This window comes from Ovis aries, chromosome 4 (genome assembly GCF_016772045.2).
Source record: "Ovis aries strain OAR_USU_Benz2616 breed Rambouillet chromosome 4, ARS-UI_Ramb_v3.0, whole genome shotgun sequence".
In the NCBI taxonomy this organism is placed as follows: Eukaryota; Metazoa; Chordata; class Mammalia; order Artiodactyla; family Bovidae; genus Ovis; species Ovis aries.
Genome location: NC_056057.1, coordinates 20,554,249 through 20,577,196, shown reverse-complemented (window position 1 = coordinate 20,577,196; position 22,948 = coordinate 20,554,249). Strand labels below are relative to the sequence as shown.

Sequence of the window (22,948 nt, the reverse complement as noted above, 5' to 3'; positions counted from 1 at the left end):
GAGCCACCAGGCTAGCTCTGTGTCAGGTTTAGTGGCTTTTAAAACAAGTAGTTCTTCACGTAAACTTTGAATGATGTGTAATGTTAAAAACCAAGACCATTCCATTTTTTCAAGCTATATTTTAAAACACTCAGAGACACTTTGGGGGTTAATCAGGAGGAGGTCAGCAGAGTAAAAGGAGAATTCCTCACCCCTATACCTGTACATTCATTGCTGAAGTTTCTCTCATTTTTGCTTTCAGATTAAAAAAAAAAATTCTGAACTATCTGAGAACAGGGAATTTAAAAGTAATAGGAGAAATTAGGAGTAAAGTCTTTAAATTACAAAAAAGATTTAAAGAAAAAGTAATAGTAAAAATATGATATGTAAAATACCATTAAAAGAAAAAATGAAAATGAAAAAGATAATAAGATTTTGATTATCACAATAGGCTGGAAGTCAAGAGGAACATAAGTATGAGAAAAAGCTGAGATTAAAGAGTTAAAAATCTGTGAGATAAAATATAAGGGAGACTCATTAATAATTAATAGAAATTCAGTTAAAATTGATTGATGATTTGAATGTAAGACCTGACACCATTAAATGCCAAGAAGAAAACATAAGGGGTAAGCTCCTGACATTGGCCTTGGCAATGATTTTTAGATTTGACACTAAAAGCAAATGCAATGAAAGCAAAAATAAACAGTGATGTAGTGGAGCTACATCAAACTAACAAGCTTCTACTCAGCAAAGGAAAGCATCAACAAAACGGAAAGGCAACCTGAGGAAAGGGAGAAAATATTTGCAAAGCACCTGTGTGATAAGGAATTAATAACCAAAATATACAAGTCAGTCTGCTTTAGGGATCTCCCACTTTCTCCCAGTTTTACTCATTTTCCCTAAAATGATTTTGAGTTAGTCGCTGTCTGTCCCACTCTTTGTGACACCATAGACTGTAGCACATCAGGCTCCTCCAGGCAAGAATGCTGGAGTGGGTTGCCATTTCCTTCTCCAAAATGATTTTATCAGCACACATAAGTGAGTCAAGGAGATCACTGGTATCAAAGCTCCAGAAACATTTCCTAATGAGCTTTGAAATCTATAACTCCAGAAACATTTCCTAATGAGCTTTGAAATCTATAACGGCAGATGTTTTCGAATCTCCAATTTCATCTTCCAAGCAGTTTTATTTAAAAGAATATACTATGAACTCAGGGAAAGTATTCAAACTCAGTTCACATGCTACCCTGAATTAAAATGTGGACTTAGGCTTACAAGAATTTTATTCAGGAAGAAATACATCACTGATAGGAAAGAGTATACCCCTGAGGAAATGGTTCTTAATATTCGTATGGCCAAAGACAACAGCAAGCAGTTCTTTACCAGAGTGTGCACATCTCTGTTCTGGAATATGAATGAAACTTTCTGAAAGATAAGTATTTAGTGCCACAGAGATTTAACATCTTATGATTAGCTTCAGCTCCAGTCCTGTATAGTTATGTTTCTCAAAAGGTAGTCTGAGCGTTACTTGCATCAGAATCAACTGAAGTGCTTGTTATAAATCCATATTCTGAGCTTTTTCTTAGGTTTCAGTCCAAATGCAGTGCCCACAAATTTCTGGGCACAGCACCCAGAAGTCTGCATCTTTAAAACAAGCTCTCTCCTCACTCCCGCCTTCCAGTAATTGTTGCATGCACTGAAAATTGAGAAGGCTCTGTTGTAAGGTTAAACATGGACCCTGAAAAACCACGATTCTACTCCCCAGACCCAGAAATCACTTTGTATGTTCCAAAAAGTTCTAATCCTACATGATGATGTTTTCCAATAAGTGATGTTGTGACTCAGTTACCTTTGACCTTTTGTTTGCTATTTTAGAAACACATGCTAGAGTTAATGCTAGATTAGCGCTTTTTTTTTTTTTTTTTCAAGAAGCCTTAGCATGGACTTCACGTGTCTTTCCATGAATGGGCTGAACCTTAGCAGCGCTCATGTGAGAGGCTAATATAGCTCATGTTATAGCCTATAGGAATAATCTAGACATCTTGGAAACTTTGTTTAAATGTCAAACTCAGCAATTTCGTATAGACCTGCCAATTCAGCTGGCAGCTGCAGGAATGGGTGAGCTAAACTGTGTGCAGCTTAACAGGTCAGGAGTAGGCATACGGAGAAGAGGGACTGGGATTCCTGTCAATTGTAATGTTGTATGGAGCATAGGACCCTGATCTTCTGAAAGGCACCATGAGGGGAAAAAAAACACAACAATCTCATCACAGTCTGAAAGGTAAAGAACAATGAGAAATGATGCAGTGGTGACCAAAAGTTCCGTATGCTTGGACCAAAATCTTTGGTGTCACTCTTGATTTCTCTCTTTCTCACCGTCAGTTCCTTGGGAAATTCTTCCAGCTCTGCCTTCATTATTTATCTGACCACTTCATGTCCACTATCAGCCCTGGTCTGAAGTTAGAATAGCACACTAACAGGCGTTACTCTGTCCCTTGGCCCCCACAATCCATTCTTGGCACAGCAGCAAAGCAGTCATTTAAAATCGCAGTCAGGCTGCGTCCCTCCTCCACTCAAAGCTGTGCCTCTGCTGTGGTTCACTCCAAGTAAATCCATCCCCTTCCCCTGCCTCTTGTATCTGACCCCACTCCCCATGCCTCTGTCTCCTGCTCCTTTTTCTCCAGTTCCTTGAGCCTCCTCTGCAGGTCCGGGACCACACCTTCTGCCGGGAATGTTCTTCCCCCAGACAAGTGCTTGGCAAACTCCATCCCCTCCCTCAGCCTTACTTCAAATGTCTCTTTCTTGAAGAGGCTAGATGTGATCGCCCTACTTTAAATTGCCCACCTCTCCCCCTCACACTCCCGAACCCCCTTCCTCTGCTCTTTTTTCTTTCTTTGTGGCTCTTTTTGCCGTATACCATGCTATGCCAGTTAGTAGCTGACTAAGCTTCCTGTTACTTTTAGGTTTCTCCACTCCTTCAGTGAAAATTCCCGCTGCAAGAAGCCTGGCACCTTTATCTGTTTTGTTCTCTCCTAAATCCTGAGCATCCTTGTGTCCCAGTATGTGCCTGGTACACAGTAGGTGTTGAGCTAACATTCGCTGAGTGACTCATTTAAGTAAATATTCACAAACACTGGCCCTGACCAAGTGTAAGGGCAAATGTAGGGACAGTTACAAAGGATTAAGTGGAGAAAATTAATTAGAAGAAGAATCAGATCTGAGATATGCAAAAATAACTAGATGGGTCAGAAAATCTGAGCTGGCATGGATCCAATAGACTCATCATGACAATAGCTTATTTGTAGGTGGTAAGTAGTTTTGAGGTTAGAGGTCAAGGCTGCCCATAAATCATGCTTTTGGCCTTTGACTCAGTGTTTCAAGCTTTCTTTTATTTTTAATAATGACATTATAAGCCAAGATATTATAAGGAAATGCCATAAAACTCTAAGCTTTTTGTCAGGTACATCTTCTGTCTATGCAGTGATCAGGAAATGAGAGTTTGTACTTGGAGTTCTATGGATAGAGGTTTTGAGAAAAGAATGAATAATTTCAGGAAAAACAGAAAATATGATACTGGAGGTATTTTATTCACCTCTGTTTCCTTCTGAATAAGGTGTAGCTGGGCTTCCTTAGTGACTCAGATAGTAAAGAATCGGCCTGCAATGCAGGAGACCTGGGTTTGATCCCTGGGTCGGGAAGATCCCCTGGAGAAAGGAATGGCTACCCACTCCAGTATTCTTGCCTGGAGAATCCCACAGCCTGGTAGGCTACAGTCCATGAGTTCACAAACAGTCAGACACAGCTGAGCCACTAACACTTTCACAAAGTGTAGTCAGTAACAGTGGCAGCAACCTGCTATGGAGAAACTTGAGTTAGTACAAATTTAGCATAGATTTTTTTTTTTCCCCAGAAAAACAGGGAAAAGTTGATCAATTATGCCAGTGAATGTGACTATGCTTAAGTCATTATCCCAAATTATTTTTTCCTTCAATATCCCATTAAGCTTGGTATTATGGACTGAATTGTATCCCCTTCCCCAAATGCATTTGTTAAAGCTGTAACCCTAATGTGACTTTTCTTGGAGATAAAGAAATAAGTCTTTAAAGAAATAATTTTGGTTAAATGAGATCAAAAGGGTGGGGCCCTAATCTACTAGGACTGGCATCCTGAGAAGAAGAGGAAGACACCAGTGATGAGCACACAGAGAAAAGATGGTGTGCGGGCAGTGAGAAGGCCACCAGAAGAAAGGCCTCAGGGACCCTGCCTGCACCCCTGTCCAGGACTTGCAGTCTCTGGAACTGTGAGCAAATACGCTGCTGTTGTTCTAGTCACCTCCTCTGTGGTATCTTGTTATGGCAGCCCTTGCAGATTATCACCCTTGGTCATCAGAACAATTCTATTTGGAGCAGCTCAGCTCTGCAGAGCTGTTTACAGGCCTTCTTTGATTAGATGTTCTGACTTTTTAATAGCTGTTTCTGAAACCATAGTTGCAGTTCTTTGAAATTCTAACTGCTAAGGTTCTCTGTCATTATATTGTGGATAACAATACAGGCTCCAAACATCTGCGTATTTTAATTTACAATATTTGTTAATGTTTTCATTAGGTTAGGGGCATTGTAAATGGGAATTTGAGTCAATAATACTGTGGAAGATTTTAGAGTAACTTTTATATAGATTATTCTACAACAGGTCCCGTTTGAAAAAAAAGCAGGTGGGGGGAGAAAAAAGCCTTCTGTATCTGTAGTTGCAACAGATGGTACATCCTCATGGTAGGAGAGTGATGTCCTCATCAAGCTGTTGATAAAGTTTGTGAAATTTAAATCCTAACATGATTGGCATTGCCATGAAGATATATATTTTGAACAGTCCCCTGTATTTTTAAATGTCCTTGTTTTGTAGGAATAAGGGTCACCAAGAGAAATTACCTGACATATGTTTGTCCCTATAAATACTTAACAGTGTTTTATTTGAGTCAAGACACAAGGATAGTTGTTCTCTAGGCAGTATGGCATTGTGAGCATAGGCATATGGAGCTCTCTCTGCAGTTCCCTAAATTGACCACTCGGAGTCCCTAAATAGAGAACAACCTGCATCAGTCAGCCCTTGAAACCAGGAGAGAGCTCATTCAGAGGCTAGATGCTTAAAGCAGTTTCTGTGTGCTAAGATGACAATGATATAGGATTCAAGGAACAGAGGCACCAGGGCAAAGGAACAACCCCTGTGAGATGGAGTGAAAATTCCTAAGAGAAGTAGGAAGGGACCTGGCAGTCCTGTCCCTGGTACCAACAGAGCAGAGTGAAGGCTGGAGGCAAAAACAGTAATAAGCCCATCACTTGGTCCCCCCCTTACTCTCCTGACAGGCAGCACTCAAACAGCACACCAGCTGGAGGGTGGGTGGAGTCCTTTATAGAAGATGGCTTTCTTAGAAGTCTGCCCAGTCTGTCCAGTTGACAGTGCCAATGGTGTTCATGGACTAGCTCTTTTCGCCACCATCAGTCTCCTCAACACCCATAATTGAAAAGTTAAAACTAGAATATACAGCTGAGAAGAAAAGAAAGAAAAATGTTCTTTTCTTATTTTAATCTGGACCTAGGTATTCTTTACAGGAATATTTGGGAACAACCTTATCTAAATGTATGAAATGTATTCAGTGTACCTTTTACTTGACTGTTAAACCAAGATGCAAACTAGTACAATCACTATGGAAAACAGTGTGGAGATTCCTTAAAAAACTGCCATATGACCCAGCAATCCCACTGCTGGGCATGCACACCAAGGAAACCAGAATTGAAAGAGATACGTGTACCCCAATGTTCTTCGCAGCACTGTTTATAATAGCCAGGACATGGACGCAACCTAGATGTCCATCAACAGATGAAAGGATAAGAAAGCTGTGGTACATATATACAATGGAGTATTATTCAGCCATTAAAAAGAATACATGTACACCCGTGGCAGATTCATGTCAATATATGGCAAAACCAATACAGGAAAGTAAAATAAAGTAAAATTAAAAATAAATAAATAAAATTTTAAAAAAAGAATACATTTGAGTCATTTCCAATGGGGTGGATAAAACTGGAGCCTATTATACAGAGTGAAGTAAGCCAGAAAGAAAAACACCAATACAGTATTCTAATGCATATATATGGAATTTAGAAAGATGGTAATGATAACCCTTCATGCGAGACAGCAAAAGAGACACAGATGTATAGAAGAGTCTTTTGGACTCTTTGGGAGAGGGCAAGGGTGGGATGATTTAGGAGAATGGCATTGAAACATGTATACTATCATATGTGAAATGAATCGCCAGTCCAGGTTCAATGCATGAGACAGGGTGCTCAGGGCTGGTATACTGGAAGGATCCAGAGGGATGGGATGGGGAGGGAGGTGGGAGGGGGTTTCAGGATGTGGAACACATGTGCACCCATGGCGGATTCATGTCAATGTATGGCAAAACCAGTACAATATTGTAAAGTAATTAGCCTTCAATTAAAATTAAAAAATTAAAAAAAAAAAAAAAGATAGAGTGAGTCTAGAGGAGCTTCCCTGGTGATTCAGTAGTAAAGAATCTACCTGCCTGTGCAGGATATGTGGGTTTGATCCCTGGATCAGGAAAATCCCCTGAAGAAGGGAAATGGCAACCCTCTTAAGTATTTTTTCCTGGAAATCCCATAGACAGAGGAGCCTGGTGGGCTACCGTCCATGGGGTCGCAAAAGAATCGGACGAGACTAAGCAACTAAACAACAACAATAACAGAGCAAGCCTAGACTTTAAGCCCCAAAGATTAAACAGATAAATTAGATAAATGTAAATATACCACAGTTTCAAACACAGGGACCATTCAAACAGCTTTGTTCTGAAATTGTCTAATATAAGGAAAGAAAAAGCTGGATAATGTTTTGTGACCTCAGTCAAATGTTTTGATTTGATTCAAGAGGTTATCCAAATGGCAAAGATAAACAAGCACAAAGAGGAGGTGAGTTAGGTCAAACAGGATGGGCTGGAGATGAAAATCATGGTTATCAGTTCATAAACTTCATAGAAGCAGTGATAGGTCCATCAGATACTGAAAATATTAATTATGGTGTAGAAAATGAACTCAAGACTTGTGTGCTTCATAAATAAAGTATATGTCTTGTGTTAATTTAAGAAATGATTAATCCAAAACGGTAGCTCTATAATGAATTAATCATAGCCAGAAAGGACTGGCAGTGAGCTTCAAAGTACATTAAAGACTGAAAGATAATTCTCAACCATTTTAAATATGGTTGCAAAATTGATTAAAGTATAAGTACATTATCTTACAAACAATGCCTTCTATTATTAAAAAGAAAATAGGTTTCATGTCCTCATTAACTGTAGCAGCCTGTGAAAGATAAAAGAAATTTTCTGTGATAAAGTTTAGTAACAAGAACATCTTCAAAAAGCTTTAAGCAATCGCTGATACAAGTAGAATTTGATTAATTTTCAGAATAAAGACTTTATTTGCTTGACATAAGTTCTTTATTGTGCCTCTAGCTGTCATGTAAGTGGATGTTGAGTAAACCATCAGTAGAACCTTCATGGAATTAAAACTACTTTGGATACAGAGACCCTAAATTACTAACACATACTTATAATAAGAAAAACATATCATCATTGCCACTGCCATTGACCCTCTAGCACCCTTGGGCAAAAGGTTCTCAATACAATGGCAGCGCTTTTGGCATCTAGTTGGCATCTAGTACAAATTTTAATACATTGAACAAAATAAGAACAAAGGAAAGGAAAGCCATTTGTAACTGATTTTATGTGTAGATCTTTGGAATCTCTTTCATTATTAGGCACCTTTGTATTTAATAATGGTGTTTGGTCAGTTCCTACACAGAAACCAAGACTTAAACCCAAGAGAATTTCCTTATAATTGTGAATTTGCAATCAAATAAGCTTGTTTGAGGAAACAATGCTATTTTAAGAAAAAGATAAGATTTTCAAGGAAGGCAATGGATAATGAATACAGTATCAGGAGACTTTATGTAAAATTCTTAGCCATTTTCTAAATGGATGAATGAATTATTAAACCTATTGCATTTTTTCAACCTTTGAACCTCAATATATCTTTTGAATGACTCAGAGGAGGCATATCATTGTACATACAGATGTGAAGTATGCTGGGTGTGAAATCTGTCATTTAAAATGTTTTGAGATTCAAAATATATATTTTCATGATAAAAAGTTTAAAATAACATATTTGGTATATTTTTAGGCATCAGAACAAAACTTATTTAGCTTTAAAAATTTTGTATTAAAAAATAGATGAGAATCTAAAATGTTTCTTATTAAAATACTGAGGACATGTTTGCCAAATGAATATCACTCCCAATTTCTTCTGTCACCCCCCACAGCAGTAACTAAATAGACTGTTTAAAAGATACATTATGTCTCCTAGTCAAGCCACACTTCATATTATAGACTTCCAGGAGTTTGGGGTGAAAAATGGGGGAAGAACATGTCTTAATTGTCATATCATAGTATATAGCAAAATGGGTAAGGGCATGGTTGCTAAAGTCAGATATTGGCTGCCACTAATTAGCCTGTGACCTTAGGCAAATTACTTAAACTCTGTGTGCCTCAGTTTCCTCATCTTCAAACTTGGGGTTGCTACAGTTGTACCTACTTCATGAGATTGCTGTGATTTATTTAGTGAATTCAATGTAAGTATTTACTATTATTTACTATTATAATTAATATAAGCACAGAACATCCCATGTTAATAGTAATTTATTAATAATTGGATAGCCAGTTCTTGATACCTTGTAGAATGAAAATTTAGTTTCATTCCCAACTGATGTTTGAAAGTCACGTTAATTTTCACTTACTGGCCACAAAGCCTGATGTTGGATTATCTTGATAGCCTCATTTTACTGTTATGACTTCCCTGGTGCCTCAGTCGGTAAAGAATCCACCTGCAATCCAGGAGAACCATTTTCAGTCCTTGGGTTGGGAACATCCCCTGAAGAAGGGAATGGCTACCCACTCCAGGATTCTTGCCTGGAGAATTCCATGGACAGAGGAGCCTGGTGGGCCACAGGGATCAGGAAGAGTTGGACTTGACTGAGCAACTGTTACTTTCACTGTTACGACATATAGACATAATATTAATAATCCACATCAACTGTATTTTAATACATTATGGCCTATTTCAGATGTATTCGCCTGTGTGTGTGTGTGTGTGTGTGTGTGTGTTTACTGAAACTTCCTCATTTATCCTTCCAAGATCACAAGGGGTAGTACTTAGAGGTACACACTGAAGATCATGGAGCCAGACTGCCCAAATGTGGATCTAACTCTGTTTCCTAGACATATGACTTTGGGAAAGTTATTTAACCTTTCCATACTCAGTTTCCCCATTTGGGAATAATTATCCACCACCACCACCCCAAAGGGGGATAACTGAAATACCGATCCCATGGGGTTTTGTGAAAATTATATGACTTAATATTTGTTAAGTACTTGGGGAACCATAACATTGCCTAGCACATTGTAAATGCCAGTAAGCATTTGTTATTAAATAAGTCACATGTACTCCATCCGCAGGTGGGGCTCCTATTCTGAATTTGATGTTTGACATTCCTTGCTTTTTCTTATATATTTTACATGTCCACGCTTTTCAGCCAGAGACCACCAGGAACACACTTGTGTTTGAACAAGTTGGATTTATTACTTTTTGCAGCAAGGGTGCACTCACACCTGGACAAAACCGTAGGCATCTCAGTAGGAGTGTCAGAAAGCACTTATATTAGCATTTGGGCTTCAGTTAAGTAATTATTTTAGGAGAGTTTAAATAAGTGGACTTTGCTGTGGATTGAATGCTATAAGGAGGCAAGTGTGATTCTATAACCAGGTTTATCTTAATAAACCTTACTGGAAAGTAGCAAAGACTGCTGCTGCTAAGTCACTTCAGTCGGGTCTAGAAGGAGACCAAAACTGTAATAGATAAAGAGGCAGACCTCACACTTAATTAGCTGGCAGATGGGAATAGTTGATATTTTGGTGGTTCCTATGGTGACCTTGTTTTCACTTAGACAGTGAAGTAGTCTTATGTTTTGTCTTACTCCATCAGAGCCTAGCTGAAAAGACCAAGCCAGTTCACAGACAGTGGTGGCCACTCCCTCTTTTTCAGATACATATTTATCCCCAAACATGATGATAATGCTTGCTTTTTAAAACTTTATATGAAAAGTATCATTTCGTATATTCTTCTTTGGTTTGCTTTCTTCACTCTGATACACTGGTGCATTTCATCTTAGTGGTGATTGTACTATAGTTTTATCTGCACCTCTGCATAACATTGTATTGACACAGTAGTATTGACACCATAATTTAAAATCCATTCCCTTTTTGTTGGACACCTGAGTGTTATTCCTAGATATTTTCAGTTATAAACAATGCTGCAATGACAATTCTTATCAATATTTCCTGAGGTAAATCATGTCTGATGACTTTTTCCAAGGTATATACCTGGGAGTAAGCCTGTCTTCAAACATCTGAGAAGAATATTTCAAGTTATTTTCCCAAATGTTGAAAACAACCTAGTTTTCTAGAAGCGGTGTTTAACTGTTGCGGCTGCTTTGCACCTTCTTCAGCACTTGGTTTGTCAAACATATAAGTTTTGGGGTAAACTAGTATATATAAAGTGTCATTTCAGATTTTATTTTTCTATTAACTCTCATAGTCTTTGGCTTTTAATGGACTATCCGCTTGTATTCATTTCTTCCATCTTATTCTCTTTGTTTCATTTTTTTCTGTTTCTTTGTTTCTTCTTTCTTGCCTTCCTTTAAATTTATTACAACAGTTTTATTATTGTTATGTTGTTTCCTTTGGTTTAGAAGTTATATATTCTTATCCTATTTATATAAAGAGATTACCTTAAAATAATAAAGCCCAGACCCAAATGAATATAATCTATAATTAATATGCTAACCTTGCCAAGGGCTGTAAACTATCTTACCTCTGAATACCCTTCACCAGCTTAGATATTATATAGTCTTGTATTTTGGTTCTATATTGCTATTTGTAACTGTCTATATTAGATTTCTATAACTACTATAACAAATGACTGCAAACTGAATGTTTTATCTTCTAGTTCTGTAGGTCAGAAGTCTGACATGGGTCTCACTTGGCTAAAATCAGAGTTTTGGTAGAGCCATATTCCTTTCTAAAGGCTTTAAGGAAACATTTGTCTCCTTGCTCGTTCAGGTTGTTGGCAGAATTCAGTTTTATGCAGTTGGAGAATCAAGATCTCTGTTTCCTTGTTCGTTGTTATTTGGGGATTGTCCCCAGCTTCTAGAGACCATATTCTTTGGCCTTTACCCCTTTCCTCCAAAGCCAAAAATGGCAAATCCTCTCATGCTTTGAATCTCCCCTCTTCCTTATCCCATCTCTCCTTTCTGACCAGCTGGGAAAGGTTGTCTGCTTTTCAGGACTCATGTGATTAGATTAGGCTGATTTAGATAACCCAGGACACTTTCCTCATCTCAGGGCTTGAACCCTGAATCACATCTGTAAAGTCCTTTTTCCCATTAAGATAATGTATCCACAGATTCCAAGGATTAGGCATGCGATCTTTAGGAGACCACTGTTCTGCCTACCACACTCCCTGTTTAAACATCAGTTATGCTTTTACAGTTAGTGCTTGCTCTTTCTCACGTTTAATATTGTGTTTGGTCACTGTTCCCTCTGCCATCTTAGTCCCTGCTTTCCTGTTCACTTCCCTTTGTATGAGAAAAAGTCCTTTAGAAATGTCCTTAATGATGGCCTGTTGAGTTAAACTGCATGTTCTGACTGAAAATGCCCTCCTTTGTCCCTGGTAATTAAAGAACTCTAGATATGCGGGCTGTATGACCTGGGATCAGTAATGCCCCAAAGGAAAGGCCAGCTTTAGGATTCTGGTACTATATGGGATTTGTGCTCTGGATCTGGGGAATCATTTGAGGATTTTCCTTTCTTGTGATCCCAGTTATAAATTTGAAAAGTTTTATTTTTAAAATAACATATAGGCTTCTGCTTCCAGGAGGATAGAGAAGATGTAATTTTTCCTAATTCTCTCACTAAATTTAAAAAAAAAATCCTTTAGTAAACAGAGCATCAGATGACTCTGAAAGATGGAGAAGGAGGCAGACAAGCTAGAGATTTTAAAACTCAAGAAAAGACAAATGCTGAGTTCCCTTGGTGTATCTTTTCCTTCCATGTCTCAGACTTGGGGTGAGAGAAGAAAACCACCCGGAAACACCAATGGGAGCAAATTTTGAAAGGACCTAACAGATACCTATTCAGGCAATGTTAGTATTTGCTTCCAACACCATATGAAAATTAAAATGTATTTTCTATCTATAAAAAATTGAACATGTAAGGAGTGACACTGGTTGGTAGAGTGGGTTAGAAAATACGACCCAACTATACACATTCAACAAGAAACCTCAAATATAGCAATATCCCAGGTTGAGAGTAAATAATGAAAAACAATAAATCATGAAAATATTATTCAAAGAAAAGCAGGAATGGGGTATATTACGACCAGACAAATTAGATGTCAAAGCAAAGAAAATTACCAGAAAACTACTGTAACTCACTGAATATGGAATAGGAAACTTTTATCCAGACAGCAGTAAAAGAAGGAACAAAGAGCAAGCTAGGAGGGTGAAAAGGAAACTGCAGCCCCTAACCCCTCATAAATACAGATACAGAAACCCATAGCAAAATATTAGCAAACAGAATTCAGTTATACATTCTAAGAATTGAAGACTAGGACCAAGTACAGTTTACTCAGGGAAACATGGCCAGTTCAGTACTGGAAAAATCAGTTCATATAATCCACCACATTAACAGGCTAATGAGCAAAAGTTCACGATAATATCAGTCAGTGGAGAAAAAGCACTGGGCAAAAATCACCACCCATTTATCATAAAAACTCTCAGAAAAATAGGACTAGAAAGAAACATCCTCAACTTGGTAAAGATCATATACAAAAACCTGTAGCTAATGTTATACTTAATGGCGGAAGACTGAATTGTTTCCCTGTAAGATTACGGACAAAGTGGATGTAGGCAGTCTTTGTAGCTACGTCACTCTAATCTCTCTCTATGGTATAGCAGTTCCTTTTTTTCCTTTGTGTCGTCACATGGCCTTCTCATAAGGACAACAGTCACTGGAGTTAAGACTTACCTGAGTCCAGTAGGACCTCATTAGCTAATTATTGCAGTGACCTTATATCCAAATAAGGTCATGTTCTGAGCTTCTAGAAGACACGAATTTGAGGCAGGGTGGAGAGGGGAATACTATTCAACCCAGTACATGTATCCTAGTTGTATCAATATCAATATCAATACTCTGGTTGTGGTATTATACTATAGTTTTGTGAGGTCTAATGGGAGAAACTGGGTAAAGAATATGCAGGATCTCTGTGAAATTACAATTTCATGTGAAGCTATAGTTATCTCAGAATAAGGCATTTAATTTGAAAAAAATTACATATTCACTACTCTTAGGGATTATACAGAGAGTATATTTTCACAATACCATATTGGCCTCATTACTGGAAACAAATGATTAAGTTTATCTCCTATAAGGAATTTTTGTCTGTTGTAATGCTCTATACAAATGCAAAATGTTTCAGACCTACAAAAATTGCTTTATTAAGTCTAGAAAATAAAATTTTTTTATGACCTTGTGAAGCATACAGAGTACATATAATTAAAAACCCTTTAAGTCATATGAGAACAATAAAATATCTCCTTTATTTTCAAGAGATCAACAATAAGACTTAAAAAAATCTAATGTATACTTCTTTGGACCTTATACTGGAAGAATGAGGACTGGGCCGTGCTAAAAAATTTAGTTCTCAATGTTTGAGAATAAGGGATCAGCAATAAATACTATATTATATAATATAAAACTGTAGGAATTATATCTCACAGATTAATCCAGAACCTAATAAGATCTTCTGTCTGTTCTTTATAGATAAATCTTGGGCCCTTGCAAAAAATTTTAAAAAGACAGCTTTTGAAGAGTTCAGCTCATAACTGTGATTTACATTAATCAGCATATACTGTTTAAAGGCATAGAGTTGACTCTGCTGAATCTATGCTCTCACTACCCAAACCTCCTCTTACTTTCCCTGATGGTTTCATCCTGGTTACCTCCACCCGTCAGTCTGTATACTGGGCATGAGGCTTGAAGTGGTAGCCCCAATTTGCCACCTCTTTGTATGCCAGAGAAGGTCTAAGACAGAACCCAATCAGTTAGATCAACAATTGTGTGATTCATATTTGTAAAACTGGCTGAATACATTTATTTACAGTATCTTTTCTTAAATAAAAAAAATTGAAAATGGAAAAATAAACATCAGCATATACTGGATAAGAAAATCTACAATGAAAATCACCAAAGGAATAGAATCATACACAAATACATATTCTCGCCCTGTGTTTATTTGGTTAATGAAAGATAGATAGAAAGTTTTCTATGAAATTGAGGCTTTTATCAACTGAAAAAAATGCACAGTGTGAAAGTTGTGAATTAAGTTTTATTTGGGGTAAATGAGGACTATAGCCCAGGAGACAGCATTTTAGATCGCTCTGAGAAACCTCCAAAGAGGCAGGGGAGAAGGTCAGTATATATTTTTTGGCACACTCGGTAGGTTGCTGCTAATCATAAGGAGCAGATGTCACTATAAAGGATTTTAGTGTTTTTCTAGATATGAGGAGATGCAAGAAGTGGACTCATAAAATCTTCTGAAAATATCTATCTGAAAGCCTGTTCTGTTAGTTTTATCCAGAGCACAGAGAGCCTCCTTCTGGGTCTCCACACTGAACCCCTTTCAGAGTGTGTTGAAGGTCAGCTGTCACAGCAGCTTGTGTTTAATCCTTGAAGAGGCAGATGGCAAGTGCCAATTTTTAGTTGGCACTGTTTTTCAAGAACTGTATTATCTCTGTGTTGAGTTGGCCAGCTTAGCAGAAGATTGTTAAGCATATTTTGCTTCAAGCAATACTTCCTAAAGCCTTTATTCATCATATTTCTTTCTTAGTAGTTAAAGAATTGTGAGCAATTATTCTTCTTTGTTTACTCAAAACACACCAAGTTAAAATTAAACTTTAGAAAAATGGCCAGGAATTAATGTTTTTCTCTGTTTCCTTAATTAAAAAAAAAAAAAAACTAGTTTCCTCCTAAAGTTTTCAACTTTTTATGTAAAATAAATTTCTTCAGGCTCTAATAGTGCTCACTATTGTATACTTTCCATCTCTAATTTCCAAAACTGTATAACACCGAACCATAAAGTTACTTTTAGTTCACTGAAAGTAAAACACCGAGACTTTTCAGGTAAGTATACATATAAGCACTAATTTAAATCTGCCTGCAATGCAGGAGACCAGGATTCGATCCCTGAGTCATGAAGATCCCTGGAGAAAGGGAATGGCCATCAACTCCAGTATTCTTGCCTGGAGAATCCCATGGACAGAGGAGCCTGGTGGGCTACAGTCTATGGGGTCACAAAGAGTCGGACAGGATTGAGTGACTACCATTTTCACTGAAAGATTCCACAAATGAAGGAATTACTTACGTTAACTTGAAGTTATAGGAGTTTTTCTATGTATTATAGACTTAGTTAGTCAAGGTTCTCTGGAGAAACAGAACCAATAGGTTGTAAATAAGTACTTTATAGGAATCGGCTCCCAGAATCCTGGGAAGAAGGCCACTGGTGTACTTTCTGGTTTCCCAGAACCAGGAATTCTGATGTCCAAGAGCAGAAGATAGATATCCCAGATGAGGAAGAGAGAAAATGGACCTTCCTTCACTTTTTTTGTTCTATTCAGACCTCAGTGGATTGAATGATGCCCCACCCACAGTGGTGAGGAAAGTCTACTTTAGTCTCCTGATTCAAATGCCAGTCTCTTCCAGAAATGACCTCACAGACACACCCAGAAACAGTGCTTCACCCTCCCTTAGCCCAGGCAAGTTGCCACATGAAATCAACCATCCCAAGATTCTTATGCCTGTAAGAATATTCAAAACAAATCATTTTATGTGAGATACATATTATCGGTATCATTTTTTTTATATTCAGACAAATGAAGCCTTTATTTCTGTATTTTCTGTCATTACTGAACCAAGCACTTTCACTGTTAGAAAGCAATCCAGTTAATCATTTTTGGCTTTGGCAAATGTTACAATACAAATTAGTAGCAATTCTGATAAACCTAAGTGAGAATGCTCATGGTGCTCATGTTAAGCAAGTTTGGGATGCCCAGTCATTTATTTTCAGTTCACTGTGTATGGGAGGGGAGGCGGGGAGGGCTGTGACTGAGAAGGGAGGGAAATAAGTACTTCTTGGAGGAAAACTCTGTAGAATATTTTTCAGAACTGAAAACTGTGGCAGAAAGAGGGTTAATATACTAGCCTTTATAATTGTGTGTGTTTCTGTATGTAGAAAGTTGAGGGATATGCACGTACCTATAGTTTGCTTTAATGTTTAAACTACAAGCAGATATATTGAATATTTTTATTTAAAAGTTGGGATATTATGAGCATCTATATGCAATCCCATGTAATTAGAATTTGATAGTCCTTTACAATGGGCTTCCCTGCTGGCTTAGCTGCCTGCAATAGGGAAGACCTAGGTTCAATCCCTGGGTTGGGAAGATCCCCTGGAGAAGGGAAAGGCTACCCACTCCAGTATTCTGGCCTGAAGAATTCCATGGATTGTATTGTCCATGGGGTCACAAAGAGTTGGACACTACTGAGTGATTTTCACTTCACTTTTACATAAAGAACCTAAGAGTTAAATCTCTTATTATGTCAGGCTTTTTGTGCTATGCGGATGGGCTTTTCAGAGTATCAGACTATAACAGAAGCTAGCTGTCATTAAAGGAAATGTGTGTCTAAGACATTTGCTTCTTTAAATTTTTATGACAGTAGTAAACTTGATTCTCTTCTAATGTCTTTATAGCTTCAAGTATCTTTCTCACTTAGTCATTTTTAACCAGAACTATGGACACCGTCTGACATTAACTGTCAAATGTGTGTGTTGTACAAAATAGCCAAATTGCAGTCATCAAAGGAAGAAAGAAGCACGAGCTAGCAGTATTTATCCACAGTTCATTGATCAACTCATGAACATACGTGGACATTTATAAATTAGTCCCTTTAGCAGTTCTGAGCTTTGGATCACATCCGCAGGTGGTGTACTCTTGAAAGTTCTGGAAAGGACCTGGTGAGTCATGCAGTTGGAGGCAGAGATGCCCCTTTTGGTCCTTCGTCATATCCACCAGGTACCTTTCTGTGGGCCAAAAGGGAACGGAGACTGTTGTGCCACAAGGCACTCAGTGGAGATTTTCCATAGACATTTACTTCCCTTCCTACTCTGTTTAGTCCTGCAAAGTAAATTCTACATTTTTAGGATCTGACTATAAAATTTTAGAAATAAAATTGGCCATAAGTATTGTTTTATTGGCTGGGAATATTAGACTCAGCATTATTGTGGTGAAGCTGGAGATTAAACAATTTTAGGACTTCTAGCCCAGTTTCCTTTGACGACACTACATTGCTTCCTTTTCCCCCTTCTCCTTCTCCTTTTATTCTCAGGATGGAGCTGAGAAGCATTGAAGTAATGTCTTGGTGACACTTCTCTAAGCATTTTTCCTTCTTCATACACATAGAAGAATCATATTATTGACCAGTACTACATTTAATGCTTAAGGGATCTCTCTTTGTCTCCAAACAGCCCCCAAACCAGTGGACTTGAAATCATGCACTGGCCCTGTCCCTAACACGACTCAGCTGTGCCACATTCCCTGTCCTATTGAATGTGAGGTTTCACCTTGGACAGCTTGGGGACCTTGCACTTATGAAAACTGCAATGACCAGCAAGGCAAAAAAGGTATGTAATACTAAAGTGGCATGCTTGAAACTCCCATCAATGGAGTCAAACAATGAATTATTAACAAACGCTTCTGCATGTTCCTGTGATCATTTGTTGACAGTATTTTCTAGAATGGCTAAAGAGTACTAATTACAAAAGAAGTATAAACCCACTCTGGTGATAATACCGGAAGATAAAAACTGCAGAATATAAGCAAGATGCTTATTATTTTAGACCACAGATGGAGAACATCTAAGGCAGTTGGTGCAGTGGTTAAGATGAGCTATGGTGTCATACTGACCAGAACTGGAAAACCTGTTCTGTCCTCTACTGTTTAGATAAGTTAATTAGTGTTAAGTCTTTATCTCCTTATCTGTAAAAGTGATGTAATCTGATCCAGCACCCATGTTTTCTTTAAAGATCCGAGGAGATAAAACATAAAGCATTTATTTCATAGTTAGTAGCTGCTGCTGCTGTTGCTGCTAAGTCTCTTCAGTCGTGTCCGAGTCTGTGCAACCCCATAGACGACAGTTCACCAGGCTCCCCCGTCCCTGGGATTCTCCAGGCAAGAACACTGGAGTAGGTTGCCATTTCCTTCTCCAATGCATGAAAGTGAAAAATGAAAGTGAAGTCATTCAGTCGTGTCTGACTCTTAGCGACCCCATGGACTACAGCCCACCAGGTTGCTCCGTCCATGGGATTTTCCAGGCAAGAGTACTGGAGTGGAGTGCCATTACCTTCTCCGAGCTAGTAGCTAGTACCTAATAAATAGAACTCCTTATTATTTTAAGATAAACAAATAATGACTATTACTTTTATGATGCAAATGTTATATCTGAAAGTAGAATAAATGCAGTTGTTTCCCATGCGGTAGGCATGGTAGAGTGATTTTCCCATGATCTAGTAATTGAAAGCACTTTTCTATTTTGTTTCAAAGGACAGCTTTCTAGTGATTCTAGTATGTTCACTTAGTAATAGACAGACTTACTAATTTTGTCATACAAAGTCAGACAAGGCAACACTTAGGTGCTATTAAAGCACAGAGCAGGTCTTTGAATACTCCTCATTAGAACCCAGATGGATTATATCCCTAATTCAAATTTCTGGGGAGTCTAAAATCAACTAAGGCTCAAAAAGATAATTTTCTGAGATCATCCAACTTCTCAGAGGTTCCTTTTCAAGTTTAACCACATAAGCCTGTTGAGGAATTCAAAGTAATACCACTTTTGTCTGGTCATGAATATTTCTGAATAGCTTGAGATTTTATGATGTCTTTGGAGATTGTATTGTCTTTGAACATTTTATAACTACAGATTTTCCAAATTAACCAAAAGCAAAATCTCCTCTTTTTCTCGCTCTGCCGCTCTTTTCTTGCTTTATTTTTACTATAGTAAGCAAATATCAAAAGTCCCTCTTTGGCCATTTGTTCATTCATTTATTCATCTAATAAATTATTAATGAGCTCCTATTAAACTAGAGCTTGGGGATACACTAGTGAATAAAGCACATATGAATTTTACCCTTTACCCTCATCCTGCTTTCACTTAGGATTTCATTCAGCCTTCTGAAATATTCAACCCATGATGGTAACAAAGAATATTTTCCTTCCCCAACAATTCAGGTTTCAAACTGAGGAAGCGGCGCATCACCAATGAGCCCACTGGAGGCTCTGGAGGCTCTGGGAACTGCCCTCACTTGCTGGAAGCCATTCCCTGTGAGGAGCCATCCTGCTACGACTGGAAAGCGGTGAGGCTCGGCGACTGTGAACCAGACAACGGCAAGGAGTGCGGTCCAGGCACGCAAGTTCAAGAGGTTGTGTGCATCAACAGTGACGGTAAGAAAGATTATCTGTCCTCCTTTCATTTTATGGTTGTCTGTTTGACCCTGGAAAAATACTTTTCCTTAGGTTAAAATATCATGTCTTCTGACGTCATAGCTGGTTCTGTTTACTAACACAGAAACAGCTGCCCCTTCCGTTCTTCCTTCTTTCCTTCCTCTTTCTTCTCTTTCTCTCTTTCATTTTTTCTGATGGCGGCTGTGGAGAGGGTCTTTAAGCAATCACAGGGTATTTTCACTTTTAAAACAAGTAACATGCAATAAGAAGCCATCATCAAGACAAGGTGTAAAAACAATGAGAGGTAACATTTTTCTAAGATTTTTTAATTTCCGTAGAAAGTGATATGTAAATAAAGAAGAAGGGTTGTTAGCTTTGGTTGACTTGATTTCAGAAGCCTTCATCTCCCACCCTGATAATGTGTCTTAGTAATGATTACCAAGCCATGAGTCCTGTTGCAGCCTCGAGTTCCTCCGGAATCAACCTTCTGAACTCTAGGACTCTCCCTTCCAGGAATGTCATAGAGCCCCCTGGGTGAGGATTTTCCACAAAGTTCTCTTCTTGAACCACAAGAATTACCCAGGACTTTTACAACTGATTTTTGTTTGATAAAATATACTGTCTTGCTCTCAGCCTTAACTGAAGATTTTTGCATCCTTTCCAAGCATGATGCTACTGTTTCAGGGAGATTCCCCCTGACTCTTTAGCAATCTCTGAATTACACTTAGGAAACACAGACGTCCCTCAGACGTAGTATAAACCTCTGGCTAAAATTGTCTCTAAGGTCCCTTCCAAATCTGGAATCCTATGACTCTGCACATCAGAGCAGCGTGAGCACCGCCCCCCAGGGCCCCATGGTTGACAGTTGCTGCTGTTTACAGCATACGCAGAAACGTTCTGGTGCCCCCGCAGGGCCACTGGAACATCTGGTAACCGTCATGATTCCTTCTATCCTATTTTTTTCCAGCAAACAGAATCTTTTCCTCCCGTGACTCAATCACTGCTCAGTAAAGAAAGATACTCTCTGGGGTAAGAGACTGACAAACACTGCCAGTACTGAGAAATGAGCCTTTCAGCTTTGAAACGTGCAATGTTGTCTTTGTCTGGTGTCTCAGGTAGTCGTGCAGGACCGCATCAGGTAAAATCTGTACCAGCACTGGAGGCTGGAAGGTGAATGTGAAGAAGGGGATTAGAGCTCCAGATACTTGACAGTGAATGTTGCTCTTTTCTCTGTAGATATAATTAGTTATGATACATCCTCTCTTTAGCTTGTACCCATTTCTACGCTAGAGGGAAAAAAAAAGAGGATTAACATCTAGGAGAAAGGACGCAAATGGAACGCATCCTGTTGTGTTTATATACCCACTTCAAATCCTAATTTGAATTAAATGACAGTACATTACTATGTGAGTTGCTGGAAAAGCAGTAAGGGTCATATTTATTTTAGCATCATTAGTAACTCCCTTAATGATACTGCTTCTTGATTCCTTTTCCTCAATTTAAATAATTTTTCTTTACCTCCTAGAGACCTAGGGAGAAACTGGGATCCCAAGTATTATTAAAAGTATATTTGTGTGGGCTAGGATGAAAACAGCTCTAAATGAAAAGTTAACTGTGCATGGAACTTCTGGCTAAATGTTATAAAATGAAAAATCAGACCTTACATATTGCAGTGGTCTTCCTGGATGTTTGTACAAATTGAAAATGTTTGAAATATACTACAGGAGCTGACTATTTTAAAAATATTAGTAATTAATTTTGTCAGGTAAGAAACATTTTGTAGGACAATCACTTCCCAGATTTTCTTATGGAACATTGAGACAAGCAGACAAATGAGTTAGCTATGTCTAGTTGCATTGAAAAATAATGTATGTCATAATCTAAAATACAAGTTGATAACTCAGTATACATAAGCAGATTTCACTTTGTCCACCAAACAAAGACAATGAATTTTAAAAGGTAAGAAATGTGTTACTGAAATTCAGTTTGTTATTATTGGTCTTTATCAGGACATCTCCTCTGTCATTATGTTTTACTTCCTGACATATATGAGTTGTAGGGCAACTCAATACTTTAGCTGGCTCAACTACGGAAATGTATAAAATCAAGAGAATCTTTTATTATAAATCCTAGAGCTGTTCAAATTTATTATACCTGAAACATAATTGCACTGCTAAAATCAGCTCAAAAGCTGGGGACCTGTAAGTACTATACGAGTATTATCATGTGGTCATCTGGTAAAGTGTTTAGCAGCTGCACCGAATGTCATTTTGTAATTAAATCGAGCCCAGGGAATTAGCTGATTAGTTGTACAGACTGTACCTCTAAGCCTGTCTGTGGCTATAGATTTTGTTTTATAATTAAGTTACAGCTCAACTAGGGAGATGAGGATTAGAGCCTGTGAATCTAACAAATAATTTTAAAAAAAATCTTTTTTCTCCCACCTTCCTCACAAATTTCACAACTTTGTTAATGATCACAAAGTGTCTAAAGTCTCTTTCCTTCTGAATTATTCTTTACCAGGCTTTTGAGATCAATAGGATTTGCTGCTTGCTGTTATTGTTCGTTTTCCCAGTTGACTTCTAAGGAGCAGGATTGGGAAAGAGTTGAAAGAACCCCCAAGAGAAGTTTTGTGTAGATTCTCTGACAGAGGGGTATAACAAAAATGAAAGACAAAGGAGAACTCAAAGAGGCAATTAGCCTCTCCAGAAAGAGAGGAATGTTTTATGTGTAACAACAAAAAAAAATACTACTCATAATTAAAAGACCTTCAGAAAAGCAGTGCCATCTCTGAGCACAAAGGCAGGAACTCTGCACCAAAGGTCTGGTGTGATGGGGCAGGGGGCAAGTGGGATCCTCAAGGATGCTGAACCTGTGAGCAAACCCAGAATCTGCCTTCTTCCAGGTTTGGCAGGATCTGTTTGTGTTTTATTTAAAGGTGTAAATTGATGAGGCAAGTGTTCTTTGTTTCCCAAATTGGTTCCTTAGAGACAGAAGGAAAGCAAGGCTATTAGGCTGAAAGTGAAAAATAGTCTCTGATCTTACTGACTCTGTAAGGATACTGTAAATCAAATATTATTTCCATATAAGATGATATAAAATCATACTATCCATATAAAATGATGCTATCCATATTTCATTATCATATGTTCTATTCCAGGAATCTGAGTACTGATACCTTTCTGTGTGAATTTCAAAGCTACTGTTTTCCTGGAATTTCTATGCTGCCTTTCTC

The 22,948-nt window shown here is 38.1% G+C and overlaps 1 protein-coding gene across 1 annotated transcript in view; it reads left to right on the top strand.

Moving 5' to 3' along the window:
* THSD7A (thrombospondin type 1 domain containing 7A) overlaps positions 1–22,948 on the top strand; it is a 484,905-nt gene that overhangs the window by 295,450 nt on the left and 166,507 nt on the right. The window contains exons 5-6 of the mRNA XM_015095205.4: positions 17,742–17,897; positions 19,501–19,713. Of these exons, the coding sequence (XP_014950691.3) occupies positions 17,742–17,897; positions 19,501–19,713 (369 nt within the window). The remainder of the gene's footprint in view (positions 1–17,741; positions 17,898–19,500; positions 19,714–22,948) is intronic.